General features: G+C 48.7%; 4 protein-coding genes across 4 annotated transcripts; 2 read left to right on the forward strand and 2 right to left on the reverse strand.

The window, feature by feature from the left end:
* Window positions 1–2,224: 2,224 nt before the first annotated feature.
* On the forward strand, window positions 2,225–3,611 carry act1 (actin ACT1; the record flags this gene model as incomplete). Its single annotated transcript, XM_032058679.1, has 4 exons — window positions 2,225–2,273; window positions 2,450–2,480; window positions 2,543–3,314; window positions 3,381–3,611. The coding sequence occupies 4 exons, from the start codon at window positions 2,225–2,227 to the stop codon at window positions 3,609–3,611; spliced, it is 1,083 nt and encodes a 360-aa protein (XP_031918161.1).
* A 786-nt stretch (window positions 3,612–4,397) lies between these two features.
* ade1 (bifunctional aminoimidazole ribotide synthase/glycinamide ribotide synthase) lies at window positions 4,398–7,479 on the reverse strand. The gene is made up of 4 exons (XM_032051607.1): window positions 7,395–7,479; window positions 6,871–7,176; window positions 6,287–6,814; window positions 4,398–6,228 (listed from the first exon to the last, which is right to left on the reverse strand). The coding sequence occupies exons 2-4, from the start codon at window positions 7,148–7,150 to the stop codon at window positions 4,583–4,585; spliced, it is 2,454 nt and encodes an 817-aa protein (XP_031918162.1). The 5' UTR covers window positions 7,151–7,176; window positions 7,395–7,479; the 3' UTR covers window positions 4,398–4,582.
* Window positions 7,480–8,144: 665 nt separating this feature from the next.
* BDV38DRAFT_235838 (Pet127 family protein) lies at window positions 8,145–11,289 on the forward strand. The gene is made up of 5 exons (XM_032053377.1): window positions 8,145–8,451; window positions 8,583–8,933; window positions 8,985–9,150; window positions 9,203–9,266; window positions 9,324–11,289. The coding sequence occupies exons 1-5, from the start codon at window positions 8,263–8,265 to the stop codon at window positions 10,978–10,980; spliced, it is 2,427 nt and encodes an 808-aa protein (XP_031918163.1). The 5' UTR covers window positions 8,145–8,262; the 3' UTR covers window positions 10,981–11,289.
* A 744-nt stretch (window positions 11,290–12,033) lies between these two features.
* BDV38DRAFT_150179 (uncharacterized protein) lies at window positions 12,034–16,681 on the reverse strand. Its single transcript, XM_032051608.1, has 2 exons — window positions 16,582–16,681; window positions 12,034–16,386 (listed from the first exon to the last, which is right to left on the reverse strand). The coding sequence occupies exon 2, from the start codon at window positions 16,257–16,259 to the stop codon at window positions 12,327–12,329; it is 3,933 nt and encodes a 1,310-aa protein (XP_031918164.1). The 5' UTR covers window positions 16,260–16,386; window positions 16,582–16,681; the 3' UTR covers window positions 12,034–12,326.
* Window positions 16,682–17,761: the final 1,080 nt, after the last annotated feature.

A 17,761-nucleotide genomic window follows, 5' to 3' on the forward strand; every position in this document is an offset into this window, starting at 1 on the left:
CTACCCTTCCTAGAGATGGTTACGCCAGCATAGGGGTCAGGGTAGCCCCCTACTTATACTAAAAGGAAATGCCAATCTGGTGTACTCACGCTGATTAGGAATAATTTTGATATGTTCACTTTAACACGAGGGTATGACAATGGGGCCAAAGGAACCTCTGTCCATCAGCATATGGGCATAGAAATAAATGGGATCTGATGATATGCTATATAAACATAACTACTAATACAGTACAGTACATAGATAACTAGTTAGATCGTCTCACCCGCTTACATAATGGATGTTCCTCGCACAAAATACTACTACCCCGCGATGGATTGTCAACCCCGCGGACGCTGTCAGTTGGTCCATTGTGAAGCTGCTGGTATGGGTGACGACCGTAATTACGAGAATAATTCAACAGTGATCGACCGACTTCTCCCGGGAATTGGGCACTGGTATTGGTGCTCATGAGAATCTCCTCTGAATGGATGAAAAGGCGGTAAGGCAGGAATTACAGCATAGTAGGTACTATGTATGTACGCACACATGCAATGGAAGATAATGTATGGATATGACTGCTATTGGTATCGTCATCTATCAAACCTTCGATGGGCTTGAATTATCTCCCTTAGAGACTTATTAAAGATCAGCAATAAGTCTGACATTCAGAGACCCCCACAATCTTCTAGACCCTAGACAAAGGTGATTCGCAAGAAGAACGTTTAAATTAAAAAAAAAAAAAAAAAAAAAAAAAAAAAAAAAAAAAGGGGCAAAGGAAAAAAAAAAAAAAAAAAAAAAAAAAAAAAAAAAAAAAAAAAAAAAAGAAAAAAAAAAAAAAGGGGGATTCCAGTTAAAAAAAAAAAAAAAAAAAAAAGAGGGGCAAAGGTTCAAAGGGATTGTGCTCGTAAAGAATCTGGAAGCCTGGAATTGACATCGTCATCATGTCTAGAGCTTATGGTGATAACCGACCCTGATTACTTTTGTGACCCTGGTCGCCGGGACGCTATGGGCTGAACCATTCGTAAACAGCCACAGGATCTGCCCCACGAGGATGCGCAAGTGGTTTTGCCATCCAGCAGTGCTTTAAGGGAAAAAGGACACCTCAGCTGGTATCCTTCCCGAACCGTTCTTACCTTGAAGGTTACGATAGATGGAGTTCGGGGACGAAACTGTTGTGGAATGGTGATAGAGGAAGGAATGGAAGGATTATATACAGTCCCTACCAGCATACATTTTCCTTCTATTTCTTCTTTTGTTTTAAAAGAAGAATTTATAAAATCAGTCCGGAAGTGGATTGCAACTGTTCCAATTCTCTCGCTCTTGTTCGTACCGGAAATCTGTTACGGTCCATTACTGATACAGTGTGGCGGTGACAGCAGTTGGGCCCAACGGCACCACGAAAAAACCCCTATTTGCCGCCTGATCATAGAACAGCGTGGTCCCGTATAGTCCAATTTAGGCTTACCCACATACGCTCACCTAGCATGCTCTCTAAGGCCACTCACTTCCCTTTACCCCCCTAATACCTAAATTTACCGCCAACCTCTCCTTTTCCTCATTCTCCTCCCCTCCCCCTTCCCTTTTCTGCGACTACCTGCTTTTCTTACTAAATACGCTCGACCAGTAATTCTGCTCCGTCTCCTCCTCCACCCACACCTCAACCAACTTACTTCCACCACACTTGCTACCTCTCTCCCTCTCTCACTCACTCACTCAACTTGACCTTCATCACCACCTTATCCTCTCCTCTTTCTCGTCCCTAGTTTCCCACCTTTTTTAATAGTTTTTTTTTCCCTTCTCGTTTCCTTTTTTTTTCTTTCCCCCTCGTAGTAATCCCATTCAGTCATCATGGAAGGTAAGGTTTCTGCCACCTCAGCGCCTTGCGTCTAGCTCGTTCGCTTGCTGTTCTCTTCCCATCCCCCTTCCGTCACTCTGTCCGACCGTTACTGATATCATCTTGTGTCACTCGTATAGAGGAAGTTGCTGCTCTCGTCATTGACAATGGGTATGTTATTGTTGGTTTTTGATGGTTTTGTTGATGGAATCCCCGTGTTTTCCATCCCATCCCGAGCAAGAAAACACCAGCTGCCGGCACCGGTCGCACCGATCGAAGATCACTTTCGCGGCCCAGCTTCTAGCTCTTATGCTTCCTGGAATCGCAATGACGAGATGGATTTTCTTTCTCTACAATCCGTAAACGTGACTTGGCCCCTATACTGACGAAATTGCTCTTAGTTCGGGTATGTGCAAGGCCGGTTTCGCCGGTGACGATGCTCCCCGTGCTGTCTTCCGTAAGTCAACCCCCCGCATTAGCCTAATACATGCCCCTCCCGCACTCGTCGTCCTTTTCCAAGTCTTCAGGTATAGCCATTTGCTGTGTCCTCGCAGTAAATAAGCACCGTCTGGATGGATCAACTGTGACGCGTGGCCCCACATGATGAACTCGATTTACTGACTTGAATCTTAGCCTCCATTGTCGGTCGTCCCCGTCATCATGGGTAATTATCCTCCGACCCTCCAGATAGCTACTCCAGAGCGATGGCCACTGACGATGTATCAGTATCATGATTGGTATGGGTCAGAAGGACTCTTATGTTGGTGATGAGGCACAGTCCAAGCGTGGTATCCTCACCCTCAGATATCCGATTGAGCACGGTGTCGTCACAAACTGGGATGACATGGAGAAGATCTGGCATCACACATTCTACAACGAGCTCCGTGTTGCTCCTGAGGAGCACCCGGTTCTCTTGACCGAAGCCCCTATTAACCCCAAGTCCAACCGTGAGAAGATGACCCAGATCGTCTTCGAGACCTTCAACGCCCCCGCCTTCTACGTCTCCATCCAGGCCGTCCTGTCCCTGTATGCCTCCGGTCGTACCACCGGTATCGTTCTGGACTCTGGTGACGGTGTCACCCACGTTGTCCCCATCTACGAGGGTTTCGCCCTCCCCCACGCCATCTCCCGTGTTGACATGGCTGGCCGTGATTTGACCGACTACCTCATGAAGATCCTGGCTGAGCGCGGTTACACTTTCTCCACCACCGCCGAGCGTGAAATTGTCCGTGACATCAAGGAGAAGCTTTGCTACGTCGCCCTTGACTTCGAGCAGGAGATTCAGACCGCCTCTCAGAGCTCCAGCCTCGAGAAGTCCTACGAGCTTCCTGATGGCCAGGTCATCACTATTGGTAACGAGCGATTCCGTGCTCCTGAGGCTCTCTTCCAGCCTAGCGTTCTGGGTCTGGAAAGCGGTGGTATTCACGTTACCACCTTCAATTCCATCATGAAGTGTGATGTTGATGTCCGTAAGGATCTCTACGGTAACATCGTCATGGTATGTTTTTCTACTCCTGGTTTCGGGTCCATTCCAGAGTGTAGCACATCACTAACAATAACTTAGTCTGGTGGTACTACCATGTACCCTGGTATCTCCGATCGTATGCAGAAGGAAATCACCGCGCTTGCCCCCTCGTCTATGAAGGTCAAGATCATTGCTCCTCCTGAGCGTAAATACTCCGTCTGGATTGGTGGTTCCATCTTGGCTTCCCTGTCCACCTTCCAGCAGATGTGGATCTCCAAGCAGGAGTACGACGAGAGCGGTCCTTCGATCGTTCACCGCAAGTGTTTCTAAGGTATGGTTCACCTGGATGCTTCCTTGAATCCAACCCTCATTGACTCCCCTTTGTAGCTCTTGCGCATGATTAGTCTTTTTCGTCGTATTTTCCTGTATTAAAATATCAAACGGGGACTGGCGACATGCGGGCCTCTCTGACTCGCACTAGGAGGAAGATCGCCTGAAAAAGGAACTTTGTTTTAGCTGTGGAATAGAGATGGTTTCTTTGAGACGCTTGTCGCTCGATGCGGGCGCTTTCGCTGGCAGTAAGTTGTTCCTGAGAGCAAGAAGGGGAAGAGAAACGTAGGTGAAGGATGTACATGGGTCATGTGGATGGTGGGGTGAAAGCTCTATTTCATATAGTTCTACGCTCGTGTTTGAATCCTTATTTCCATACTGGACCCTTTTCTCTAACGAATTCTCGCCTCCGGGCTGGCTACGGTTTTAAAATGCTGTTGAAACATGATTATTCTGGCCCGATTCACGCCGGGCTTAACTTCAAATTGACTGTGCCTTGTCACGATTGTCGCGTTTTGCTTCATAGGGCCTATGTAGACCTCGCAGACAGCCCTGTATCATCTACAGCGCGCTCCGGCCAAGAACCAATATACCACTGGTAGGTCGCTTGCGGCCCAAGAACACAAGCCATCGTAGTACAAAACATGATGTCATTGCCATCTACAGACCAGTCTGGGCCCCCTTAGTAAGAAAGCTGTATGTATAACTGACTTGTCTGATATTCTTGATGGGCTAAATGCCTCATTGGTGATTGGACAGAAGTCTTCGAGTTAGTCTAACATCTATATAGACTGACGTATGCATAGTCTGTTCACTTTTAATATTCTCATCTGTTTTGGTCTTGAGCTCATCCATCGTCGCACGGGGCAGTAATCAGAATAAAGATAAAAAAACACCAGGAAAAAGAAAAGAAAAGAAAAACCGATGGGGTAAATCATCACATATTACTGAATGGAGATACAACAGTGCATCTAAGTGTCCCACGTCTCCAATCCCTTGAGGATACATCCTTCCTCTCCCTCCTTCTTGGTCTTGAGCTCACCAACCTCGTAGACTGTTTCTCCCTCCTTCTGCAGCAGATCCTTAACTGCGGCCGCGGCCTCCTTCTCAACAGCAATGATCATACCCACACCGCAGTTGAGCGCACGCGCCATCTCAGTGGCATTGACATTACCGTTCTTCTTAAGCCAGGCGAAGACCGGCGGAAGCTGCCAGGCAGAGACGTTGATATGCGCAGTCAGCGTCGAAGGTAGCATACGAGGCACATTATCAACCAGACCGCCACCAGTGATGTGGGCAAGACCCTTAATGGCTGACGAGAAGTGGCCGGCAGTCTTGTTGCTGGAGGGGATGGAGAGCGCTTTCAGGAGAGGCTTCACGTAAATGCGGGTCGGGGTAAGGAGGGCACGGCCGAGGGAAAGAGGTTCGTTGCTGGAAGGCATCGAGAAAGGAGCTGGGTCGTTGTAGTTTAATCCAGAGCGTTCGACAATCTTCCGGACGAGAGAGTACCCGTTCGAATGAGGACCGGAGGAAGCCAAGGCAAGGAGAACATCGCCATCTTGCATAGCGGAGGTCTCTGGAAGAATAGTACGGGCATTGTCTCCAGTAGTGTTAATCGCACCTACGGCAGCACCCACAGCATCATAGGTGTCGTCAATGAAGAGGCCAGGCATTTCAGCAGTCTCACCGCCAATGAGAGCACATCCGGCCTGCACACAACCATTGGCAACACCAGTGACGAAGGCGGAGGCTGTGTTGACGTCCAATTTACCGCAAGAATAGCAGTCGAGGAAGAATAGGGGCTCTGCTCCTTGGACGACAAGGTCGTTGACGTTCATGGCTACAAGGTCAATACCCACCGTGTCGTGGACCCCCACGGTGTGTGCGATCTTAAGCTTGGTCCCAACACCATCGATGGCTCCAATCAATGTAGGGGAGTGGGCGTGGTAGGCAGAGTTGGCAGCAGCAAGAGAAAAGAGACCTCCGAAGCCACCGATCACCGCATCTGTACCAGGACGCTTGGTCTGGGCAACAGAGCTCTTGATCTGGTCGACGAGGTCATTACCAGCATCAATGGAAACACCGGCAGAGGCATAGGTGAGAGACTCCTTCTGGGATGCAACAGCGTCTCTTTGCCTGAAGGCGCGGTGCGCGATGTCCTTACGGTAGAACATATCTTCAAAGTGAATTGTGGAAATGCCAGAATAGCTCTTGCGGACAGCCTCCTCGAGACTAGATGCTGTAGCGGTGGAAGCAATGACCCGACCACCAGAGGTCTGGAGTTCGTTGCCAACGAGTGTGGTTCCAGCATGGAAGATCAAGGTGTCCTCCGGAACCGGGTCAAGGGTGATGGCCTTGCCCTTAGCATAAGATCCAGGGTATCCACCCGCCACGGCAATGACGGTGGTGGAGAAGTCGGGTTTGACGTTGATTGAGACACCGTCGAGCCAGTGTTCGGTACAAGCAACCATGATCTCTGCCAGATCAGTGTCATCACTGAGCAGGGGCAAGAGAGTCTGAGTCTCCGGGTCTCCACCTCTAACATTATATTCGAGAACCTTAGGGCCATTCTTCGTCATCATAAGACCGGTGAAGAGGATACCCACGAAGGGAAAGCCTTGAAAGTAGTTAGCGCTCTATTGGTATAATTTTAGGGCCAGTATGTAAGGACAAACCATCTCTCCTCATGCCGTCAACTGAAGGCTGCACAATGGTGCGGTCGATCTCCTCAAGGACTTCCTTAGAAGAGATTGGAGTAGGAGCGTAGCAGCCCATACCGCCGGTGTTGGGACCCTGGTCACCGTCGAGGATACGCTTGTGATCCTGTGCAGGAGGGAGGGAGCGGATAGTGTAGCCGTCGCTGAAAGTGAGGACACTGAGCTCATCACCCTCGAGGTACTCTTCGATGACAACCTCGTTACCGGCATCACCGAACTGGCGGTCCAACATCATTTCGCGGAGTGCTTGGTGGGCCTCCTCCTTAGTCTGCGGGATAACAACACCTTTGCCACCCGCCAGACCATCTGCCTTGATGACAACATTGTGGGAAATGGAGTCAAGGTATTGACGGGCAGGTTCATACTCGCGGAAGTTCTCATACGCAGCCGTGGGAATATTATGACGCTTCATGAAATCCTTGGAGAAGGTCTTGGAACCCTCCATGCGCGCAGCGGCCTTGGAAGGACCAAAGCACCTAATACCGACTTTATGAAAATGTCAACATCTTATCTGTCTTGTTTGTAGTTGAGGCTCTCCCCACCTGCTTGGAAATATCCTTGGATGCCATCCACAAGAGGGGCCTCCGGTCCCGGAACCACCAAATTGACTCTGTGCTTTTGAGCGAAAGCCACTAGGCCAGGGTAGTCATTGCCCTTGACGTTGGCATTTGTAATTTTGCTAGGAGCCGCCAGGCCAGTTCCACCATTACCTGGGGCGACATAAACGATTTCGACCCGAGGGGATTGGCTTAGCTTCCAAGCCAGGGCATGTTCGCGGCCGCCGTTACCGACGATGAGGACGCGCAACTGTTCTTGGGACATTTCGAGTGCAGTGTTCTCGAGTAAACCTAATTTGGGGAAATATTAGGAGTTGAATATCCTATCCACACGAAAATTGCATTGCAGGGAGATAATGTATGTGGTGGATTGCTTTTTGAGGCGGAAAGAATGGAGGGGCAAGTCATAGTATATAAAATACCAGACGGGCCCCTCTCTCTATCATTCTCAATGTTCAATACCCAAGAAACCTCAACAAACACACAATTGTATCAGGGCCGATACTCACCTCACTAGAGAGTCAACTTGAGAGCAAGCTGCATGTATAGCAAGTGTATCGCTTTGGGGAAGAACCAAATCTTGATTTCTCGGGGGGGTTAAGAGTCACCGCACCTTTTTTTTTTTTTTTTTTTTTTCCCTCTGCTGGCGGGATGGCGGGGCGTCTTTTTCTCCGACCCCGGATTTGGATGAGTGAGTGTATTTTATTAATCGTGGATTAGTATATCTTTCTTCTTGTTACTTTTTATCCTTCTAATTATTTGCGTTTTCTTTTGATTTTAACATTTGGATTCAGAGATAACTCTTTCTCCGTACAAGAATACATATACATGTTATATACATCTGTGTGTATATTAAATGTTTCGTTATCAGTGTCAAGAACGAGGCTAAAAGAGATCTGGAGAGATGGGGCATTCCCGATAAGAGTTCGGCACCAAGTAAACAGCAGCTACCTCTTGATCCTCAGATACTTACTATATTGATATAGAGCTAAGGAATAAACAGATTTAAAAAAGTATCAAACAAAAAGAAAGAAAAAAAAAGAACCGAATCGCTTTTTATTGGGCCCCCATGCGATACATACCCTAGATGTACTGTATATGTATATATACATGTGCATACCGTATGACATGTTTCTGTCATGATTGTACTGTACTGTATATACAATATCATTTAAAACCAAGTCCATACCGCCGGGCTTCTCGTCGCCTCCAGAGCGGTGAGGAGCTGTACGGCAGAAAAATAAAAAAAGAGCAAATGTAATGAAGCTGTTCAGGCTTTTCAACTTTCAAGCATCAACACTTTGCCACCAGCTGCTCTCAATTGACAGAATATTAGTGTTTACTGCTCTGAAGGCTGCACCGAAACCTTTGACCTGAATGTTCCGGGCTTCCCTGCGGTCTGTTTCAGACCCTTTCCGCGAACATGTCTGCATCTCCTGTTTAGCCCAGAGGCTCGGAGGTCGCACTAGGCTCCGCCTGTACTCCAACACTCCATATCGCGCAAACTCGAGCATCGAAGACGCATCCGCTCGAGTTGTCTCAGAGGGTTTGTCGGCTCTAGACAAGGTACGATCATCTCCGGATCATGCGTCTGGCAATTCCACGGTTTAATTTCTGTCATCCTTCGACCGATCGCACTTGGCAACTCCCCTACTCTATGGCGTACGCACACTGACTGACTTTGCTTTGACGAAAAGAGCCCACCACCGCAGAAAGACCGGAAGAGCCGGTCTCCTGGCGAACGTTCAAAGCAGCACAACAAGAGACTTAATAATCTCAAGTCAACTTCCGATGCTCGCGAGGATGGTGAAGCTGCTACCACCAAAACTGACGATGACACTACATCGCCAGCCGAGGATGGCGAGCCATCCAAGGATCAGTCGGTGCATACTGCTGGCAAGGGATCAAAGAAAATTACCGGGAAGGCTCGAAAGATGTCTGCGATAAAAACTCGGAGAGCCTTAGCTAAGGAGAAGCAAAAGACAAAAGCCCCAAAGGACCATCCAGAGCAGAAAGAACAACCCGCTGCAGAGACTCAAGAAGATCCGGTGAGCATAACTCATGGTCCCCGCATTGCTGGTATCGCTAAACAATGTTAGGCATCTCGTATCAAGTCGTCGCTCCAATCGATCGTTTCTCACCTGGATTCAACGAAAGCTACAAGTGTAAGAGAACAGGAAAGCCCTAAGAACTTGTCATTTGTTATGAGCTCTATATACGCAAAGGAGTTTGGCAAGATTGAATCGAAAGACCTGCAATTAAATCGTACGTATTTCTTGCCAATTGCTGACATTGAGCACACTCTAATTGTCACTAGCTCTGGATGTTGAAACAGCGCCTGTTCCGCGACTCTCTTTTGGCCTTGAAAGGGTTCTTTTTAAGTAAGTAACCCGAGAGCCTGTCTCGGAAGTGCGACCAAGCTTACCATTTTGTTCCAGCCCAGGTGTTTACCATCTTCGGGACCCCCGGTCTCGTGTCTACAACTTCGACCCCTACTTGGGCCAGATCATGCCTGTCACCGAATTTGATTTTGATGCTTTGAAGGACTATATCACCTCTTCCAAGGATCAGACGCTCCGGGATATAGCGGTGAAGGAGAAAAAGAAGTACATAGGATCATCTTCGAGCATGACCTCTGTGTTGTCACACTTTCATTATCTCCTTTCGGCATGGAGGGGAGTTGATATTCGGACCTTGTCCCAAGGCTTTCCGGATAAATTAAGGTCCTTCACACGTCTCCTGCGTGCTCCTTCAGCCATGTTTCTCCGATACCAAGATGGGGTCTATGCCATCGACGCAGACAAAGAGTTTGAGTCTGCCAATATCCTAATGAACTTGGGAAAGTCAATGGAGAAACTCCTTACCTTACCGAAGGATGATTTTGAACGCTACAGGAGGTCGAGTGAGAACAAGATCTCTGCCGAGGAGGAACAGGCTATTCCCGAGTCCTACCACTATTCTACGCTTGGTGATTTCCTCATGAGATCTCAGTTGGATGCGTATGACCCCAGGCTCCCTGGAACTGGCATGTTCGATCTCAAAACGAGGGCTGTAGTCTCCATTCGGATGGACGCTCGTAACTTCGAACGTGGTCTTGGTTATGAAATTCAAAACCGCTACGGCGCCTTTGAATCCTATGAACGCGAATTTTACGACATGATCCGAGCGGCGTTTCTTAAATACTCTCTTCAGGTACGAATTGGCCGTATGGATGGCATCTTCGTTGCCTTTCACAACATTGAGCGTATCTTCGGATTCCAGTACGTCAGCTTGCCGGAAATGGATCAAACACTGCATGGCCAGTATAGCACGGCATTAGGTGACACGGAGTTCCGTCTGAGTCTAGCATTGTGGAACAAAATTCTAGACAAGGTCACGACGAAGTTCCCCGAAAGGTCCATTCGTCTTCACTTTGAAACCCGAGACGCCCAAACTCCGTTCATGTACATCTTTGCCGAACCTGTCACTGACGATGAGATCCACTCCATTCAGACCAGGAATCAAGCTGAAATCGATGCGTATCAGCGACGGGTCTTGAATTTAGCTCCCTCCGAGGAAGAAGATGTACCATCCACGGATGGTAAAGAAGAGCTTCAACCGTCTAGCAGTTCTGATAAGCAACAAGGGTCAGTCGAGGAAGAGAGGAGAACATCAGAACTTGGCCCCGATGATTATGAAGCGGAATATGACTCATCAGCGCCGCTAGACGAAGCTTTCCTCTCAGAAGTTGAAAATGAAGTCGCGGAGAAAGCCCCTAACAATGGCCGCGATTTACTTGCCATGACTCTTGTGACCAAAAACTTTGTCAACGGTAGAATCGTTGAACGGCCCAGCGACCTGAAAGCATACGATGAATGGAATGTCGAGTACGAACTAAGCGAGTTGAAAGGGGAAAAGGCACGCGCCTTGTACGCAGCATGTCAAAAACGTCGGGAGAAATCTCTCACAGGCCGAGGAGAGGATGAACAAGACGTCGCAAACAACGTCTACATCCGGCGACTACGGGAGATCAGCAAAAAGGGACGAGACTACCGCAGGAAAGAAAACAAGCTGGATAAAGAGAATGGTATCGTTGTGCTGGACGATTCAGCCTAATCAGTCAAATTTGGGTTTCAGCAAGGGTGTAGTCATGCGCCTCATTCATCCATCCACCTTTTTAATCCTTCTTCCCCATTCTACAGATACCTCTCAAGATCTTATGTATAATATTGTCTCGAACTCCAAGTTTTATGGTTGTGGGGCTGGAGTTTTTGCATCCAGGGCGTTAGGCCTGTGCTATTCCTGTATGGCGTTCGTTTGATGTTCCAACCCAGGGTACTGAGTCTGGGATTTAGATAGCATTGTGTATACGATTAGCTGTGTGTTTTTCTAGTTGGTATATACGTTACTTGCGGTTCTTAGACACCTAATTCACTCACCTTCAACGCAATTCATATACTAGACCTATGGCGTTGAGAGGTCCAACTCATGGCTAGACAATCCAGTCATAGCACACGCTAGTATTAGGGTGTTTTGATGTTGGCTTCTGTAGCAAGGAGGTGCTGTAGATAAAGACCGGACAAGGTACCCAGATCACCAGTTAACCCGATTGAACAATACTTGATGAAGTTGCAAGGAATGTTTGCGAAACAAATATACATGAAAACATACCTACCCAACATCAAAATGAATCACAGACAACATGATTAAATCAGTCTATATTCACAAAATATATACATATATACATACATACGTAGTATCGCTATATATCCAGTCTAACACCATACTACAAAAGACCCAAAATAACAGCCCGATTCAATCCCATGGTTCAATCTTCAAGACCGATGATGATAGGTTCTATGACATTAACAATTAGGGCATCAAGTCAACACAAAAAACAACGGATTTCCCGATGGGCTTCACAAGAAACACCTGGAGGACTGAGCCCTCATATAGCATAATTAGCACGGGGTGGAACGCCGTCAAACCGATACGCCAAACTTTGCAAATGTCAATCCAAGTACGTCTCTTGGTGGTTAGATGATTGCCTTTCCGGAGGCAGACGGAGGTAAGGGGAAAAGCAAGGCAAAAGCGATTAAAAGACATTCGAGACAGGCCAGAGCGAACGCCAGCTAGCCGAGGCCATGGTATATGGAGGACAGAAGAGGAGAATGTGAGACGCCATGCAATTATGCTGGATAGCAAACAGCTTCCAACCTTCGAGCTTAAAGCCGTGCGATTGAGAGAAGCGCCACCGGAGTCAGGGGATGACTCGGACGTAGAGGGAGGGTGAGAGGGAAAGAAAGAAAGCTGTAGGTATCTCATAAGGACAGCTAGAGGAGGTAGATCTTTTCGGCTAGCGAAAATGTGATTCAATGGTTCTCGTGGCTCGGATTTCGTGATTCATCTCAAAAGCGAAGAAGAGCCCGTTCTGTTTGATGGGCTCTGAACGAGTGGCAGGACTATCGAAAGTCCCCTAGGTCAAGTTTGGGTGGCGACCACTGCAGGGTCGGCGGCCTGTCACGAGAAACGCAAACAGCTGCGGGCTTCATTTTTTCCGCCCGTCTGCGCTCTTTTGATGCGCCTCCCGTAAGAAGTCCCCGTAGCGTCGACGAATTTGTACCATATGAACTGCGGGCACTCGCAGCTGTACCAGCACTGGTAGAAACGGTGCTGGAGCTGCGGGCACTGCGAACACTGCTGGATTTATTAATGACGGATGGCATAGAAGGAACCGGCACTGCTAGCCTTGACGAAGGCCCACTGGAACTGACGTAATCAGACGGTAGAATCTGAGGTGCATACTCAAAAGAGAAAGGAGCTGTCTGTGGGCGCATTCTGGGCTCGATTTGTATGTTGGTTTCTGTGTCGAGGCTTCGGAAAATGTCTAGATGGCTTGCCTCAGTGGGCTCGCTTGCCTTTGGCGACGGTTGTGTGTTTGTCTGCGGCCTCGGCTGAATTTCTTTTTCAGATACTGTTACGTCAAGCTTTAGGTTGTCCAGCATCGTCGCAAGGCTCGCCGCCGTGTTGGGACGCCCGTCGCTGGCAGCATCATCACCATCGAGCGCAGCAGTTTCAACCTCAATTCCATTAGCCACGTTGAAGTTTCGGAACAAATAACGACGTAGGCGAGAAACCTCCGCGTCCCATTTCCGATTCAGTGATTGCAAAATCACTTCAATGTCGTGGTATAGGAAAGGAGAGGTTTCGGCAGCCGCCAGATTGTTGGGCATAGAAACCCCGGAGCGAAGGTGGCCCGGCGCATGCACGTGTTTACTTGATCTATGTCCCACTGTCGCATGTTTTGCCGCATTTAATGATCGACGGATCGTGCTCGTAGTGGAAGCTTGCGCGACGCCCATATCACGTTTGACGCTCTCAATCTCTCGGCGCACCTTGTCCAGTGACTGAATCCGATCGCGGTCCATGTATGATAAACTCAACAGAGACTTGTTCCGCTGCAGGCCGTTAACTAGAACGGTGAACGACTGCAAATTGATGTCGTTGTTTTCACAATAGACCTCACGAAGACAGTCATTCTCCTCCAGTACGGAGGCCAATGTACTTGCGCCCTGTAGCCCCAGTTTTTGGTGCTCGATTCTCAGCACTTTCAAGGACTTGTTCTTTTTCAGACCAGTCAATGCCAGATTGAGACCAATGCCAAATCTCGCCACATCTAGGTGGGCACTCTCTCCACTGATATCCAAGTCTTCCAACGTCTCATTCTCTTCGAACATTAACTGCAGCGCTCTGCACGTTTCGGGCCCTGCGTCGTACGGCAGGGATGCTTTCGAGATATCAAGATACTTCAGGGATCGGTTTTTGCGCAGAGCCTCGACTAAATCCCGAAACTGCTCTTCCTTTTTGAAGTCGATCATTCGCATTGACAGATGGGGCGGCGACTTGCTTTTTGCAAGTGCGTCGAAGAGAAACGAGCATCCTAAGTCTAATCGGTTTTCATTGACGTGTAAATGCAGGTCGCGAGCACAACCTGCGACCACCGAGGAATGTAGAAGGATAGCCACGTCCTGCCCTGTCAGCCCACATTGGTCAAGACGAAGCACACGCAACCCTCGGGATCGATCGCTGGCCAGGTAGGTAGCAATTGCATCCACCGTCTCCCGGTTCACTTTGGTCCGACTCAATGAGAGCTCCTCGAGCTGCCAGTTGATCAAGGTCTCTGCAGTTATCAACGGATCGGGCCCCGACGTCGTGGAGATGCGTGATAAGTCAAGCTTCTTGACCCGCCTAAAGTAGCCAAGGTACTGTTGAAGGATATCAGGGCTCAGTCGGCCCTGCACGCCTGAAATATTGATAGCTTCCAGCGTGTGAGCCTGAGTAACGGTGGTAGAAAGTAACAGGTCGACGTCGTGAACCGATAAGCCGCAGTTGCCTACCTCTAACGCTCGCATCTGACTGGCTCCTTGAGAGGCTGCGTCTACGAGGTAATCGAGATCAGAGTCCCCTAGCTTGATGCCATTCAGCACAACCCAATCTACACTTGTCAGCTCCCGGCGGCATATCGGAAAGATCGCCTCTGGGATGCCGCAACCTGGATCGTGGCTTTCATTATCGGATTTGGGGGTTCGGCTTAGAGTGTAAGAGAAGTCCAAGCGCCGAAGCCAATTACTCTTGAGCGTTAGGGCACGAATCTCCTGGGACAGAACCGAGAGACTCTCTTGACCTGTAATGTGGATTGGAGCGCCGGCACGGCTTAAAAGCATATCTTTATCCAGTCCATGGTAGTCACGAAGACCTTGGAGCGCATCCAAGCTGACACCGCTAAATGAAATAGATCGAAAAGACTCATTGTACCGCAATGCCCGCAATACTGCAACCAGCTCCAAAGCCGTGTACTTGCGGCGAGATGGCGAGGCGGGAGGTAGAAGCTTGAAGCACGGAGCGTCATCACATTGCACATCAATCGTATAACGAATGTTGGAGGTATCGACATCGTAGCTTGCCGAGTAGGCGACTAGTGTTCGGTCAAAGCAACCATAATCCTCGTTTAGATCCACTGGAGGGAAATTGGATTCATTGCCCAGATCGCGAGGCACGATGAAATCGTAGGGTTGTCTGACCCAGAGAGGCCGCAAAAATTCCGTTTGTTGTCTTATCCAAAAGGCGATCTCGAGCGAGTGGACGGACGCTAGGAAGACCGAGAAAGGCTTACATAAAGGTATTCGAAAGGTGAGGTGTAGACTATCATCTCCCCATTCCATAGACAAGCAGGTGAGATTCATCAGCCCGAACGTCGTTGCGTTGTCTAGATCGCTTAAGGACACGGCTGAGCCGCGGTTGGAGACCTTGTGGAGAGGAATCAGATGAAGCTTATGTGAGCCGAGGGCAAGATAGCATCCAGTGGGGGACAGTTTGGTAAGATCTTCTGAGGATGTCCGCGCCGGAGACTTGCTGGAAGCCATCTGAATGACACGGAAAATGCGACAGGTCTCCGGATCATAGTCTCTTTCGTATTCAAGCATCCTTACGACATATTCGATCGATCGCTGGTCGAAAGGCAGAGGGTTGCCCTGTCGAATTAACTCGGCTGCAGAACGAATTCCAACCATCCACAGGTTGAGTTCCTGCAGATCAGGCGTCTGCATTTGGATGAAGGCTGCTTTGTGAGCCCGCTCATCTAGGTATGCCACCTCCACCGTAGAGGCGGGCTTCCCATCGTCCAGCATGTACACGGCGACAATGCTATTCAGCGGGATTCCCGCAGCAGAATCGCTCGTAGCGGAGAGTTGTGGATCCCCTAACGAACTGATCGAGGTAATGGACTGGCGATTGCTCGGACCGGACCGGGCAAAGGAGGGCGGGATTGAAGGAAACATGTCCGCTGCCTTACTTTGGCTCTTGAGCCGGACGAGATGGGTATCGGTCAGGACGAGATACTGGCTCTTTTTCCTCCACATGCCTCCGGTGGTTTGAATCTCCCCATGATGTAAGATCACACACCCGATGCCTTGTCGAGAATCGGACGCCTCGTCATCGTCCATGGATGGCGAAACTTTCGAACGACCTAGCGACCGGTCCTCGTCCTCGAACGAGTGAAACGATCGAAGAGATCCAAAGACGGAGGCCCGTTTCTTTTGCATCGACTTCCGTCGCGGACGAGGCGCCTCGAAAACCCCATTAGGCGTCATTGCTGCGTATGCAGCGGCGTTCGTGTCGGCTGTTCCGGGGCGCCAAAGGCCATGGCTTGGCCCGGGCGGACTAGGGTTTCGGCCACCAAAGAAGCCCGAATTGCGCCGTTTCTTCTTCACCACCTGGGCATCATCGGATGGAGATCGATCATGGGTACCGAAGCCGGATAGAGACGAGGTCGTCGACGGGCTGAACACACTCAGGCTTTTCCTCCGCTCTTTCTTCCCCAGACTGCTGTCAGCCATGACGGGGAGAGGGGAGAGGGAAACTACGGGGGTAAAAGGAGGAGACACGTAAGTGAAGCAAGCTAAAAAAGAGCGACGTTGGGAGAAAGAGGAATTATCACATCGACGACCTCAATGCCGTTTCTCACTAAATTGCAGAAACCCCGAAAAGGCAGGATTGGTTAGTTATCATCGGATGATACGAGTGGAATGGCATGCTGCAATACAAGTCAAGGCGATCGAAACCAGGATTCAACTAGTGAAAAGTAGAAAGGTGGAGAAGACCGCAGGAGAACAAATAAGGAGAGAGCGTTAAAGCGACGGGGAGGGAGGTGGAACATACAGTAGACCGTCAAGATGCCATGAGAAACGACTGTTTGAGCTGTGAGGAGGGGAGGAGGATGAAGAAGAAGAAGACAACGACGATGTTCACAGGCAACGATCGGAGTGAGGGTGATAATAAAGATAAGAGAATAAAGAATTTGCGAGACAGCCGGCGACCAAAAAGGTAAGACAACGTCAAACCCCCCCAGTAGTATAGCGATTGTTTAGGGTAACGGAACCCACCACCGACGTTACAGGGGGAGGTGGGAGCAAGAGGATTCAATGCCAATCCCAAGGGGAAAAAAAAAAAAAAAAAAGAAAGAAAGAAAAAGAGAGGTAGTAGAGTATGTGGAAGGTTACAATGATGCCAGGAACTCAAGCACGACACATCAGTCACTTCCAATGGATGAACGAGGAGGGGGGAGGGGGTAAGAAAAGACCGGAAGAGGCAATATTGAGGCCGAATGCAGAGCAAAACAACGAGCGACTTTTGGGACGACAGGCGGACGGGAAACCAAAGCGGAAGGCCCGCAACAAAAATTTGGAAAGCTTAAGAAAGCGATTGTTGGGTCGGGAGGAGACGTGGGAATTGGGAAGAAGTTCCTGGCGATAATCTGGAGAAAATGAGATCAGAAGTGCAGATCGGATGGAATTGATTCGGTCCAACGACCGGGACGTAACCAAAGAGTCGGGCGGGGACCCAAATGATGTCACTCGTCTTTTTGGCTGCAAACGAAATTCTTCTTCTTCTTCTTCTTCTTCTTCTTCTTTCTTTTTCTTTTTCTTTTTTTCTTTTTTTTTTTTATTCAAATCTCTTCTTGCTTGTTGATATCCTTAGGGGGGAACAAAAGAATAGGTTTGATAGTGAGAATTTTCCTGCAATGTAAAAGCAAGCACACGGGTGGGGAGAGGCAAAAGGTACAAAGTAAACTAGAGTAAAATTAGGGTCAATTGAAATTATTGATTACTATTAGACTGATCTTCTACCCAAGAAGTAAAATAAAAAAGGGAGTCAGGGGGGAAGAAAAGACACAGTACAGCAGAGGGAAGAGGAAAACAAAAAAAAGAAAAAAAGAAAGAAAGAAAATAAAAAAGGGATATGATATGGATCCATAAAAATAATAATAATAAATAAAAAAAAGTACTTTTCAGGTCTGAATGTGGGGGACAAAAAAGGGGAATCACCCAATCACATCCAT

The sequence above is a fragment of the Aspergillus pseudotamarii genome (assembly GCF_009193445.1).
Source record: "Aspergillus pseudotamarii strain CBS 117625 unplaced genomic scaffold BDV38scaffold_5, whole genome shotgun sequence".
In the NCBI taxonomy this organism is placed as follows: Eukaryota; Fungi; Ascomycota; class Eurotiomycetes; order Eurotiales; family Aspergillaceae; genus Aspergillus; species Aspergillus pseudotamarii.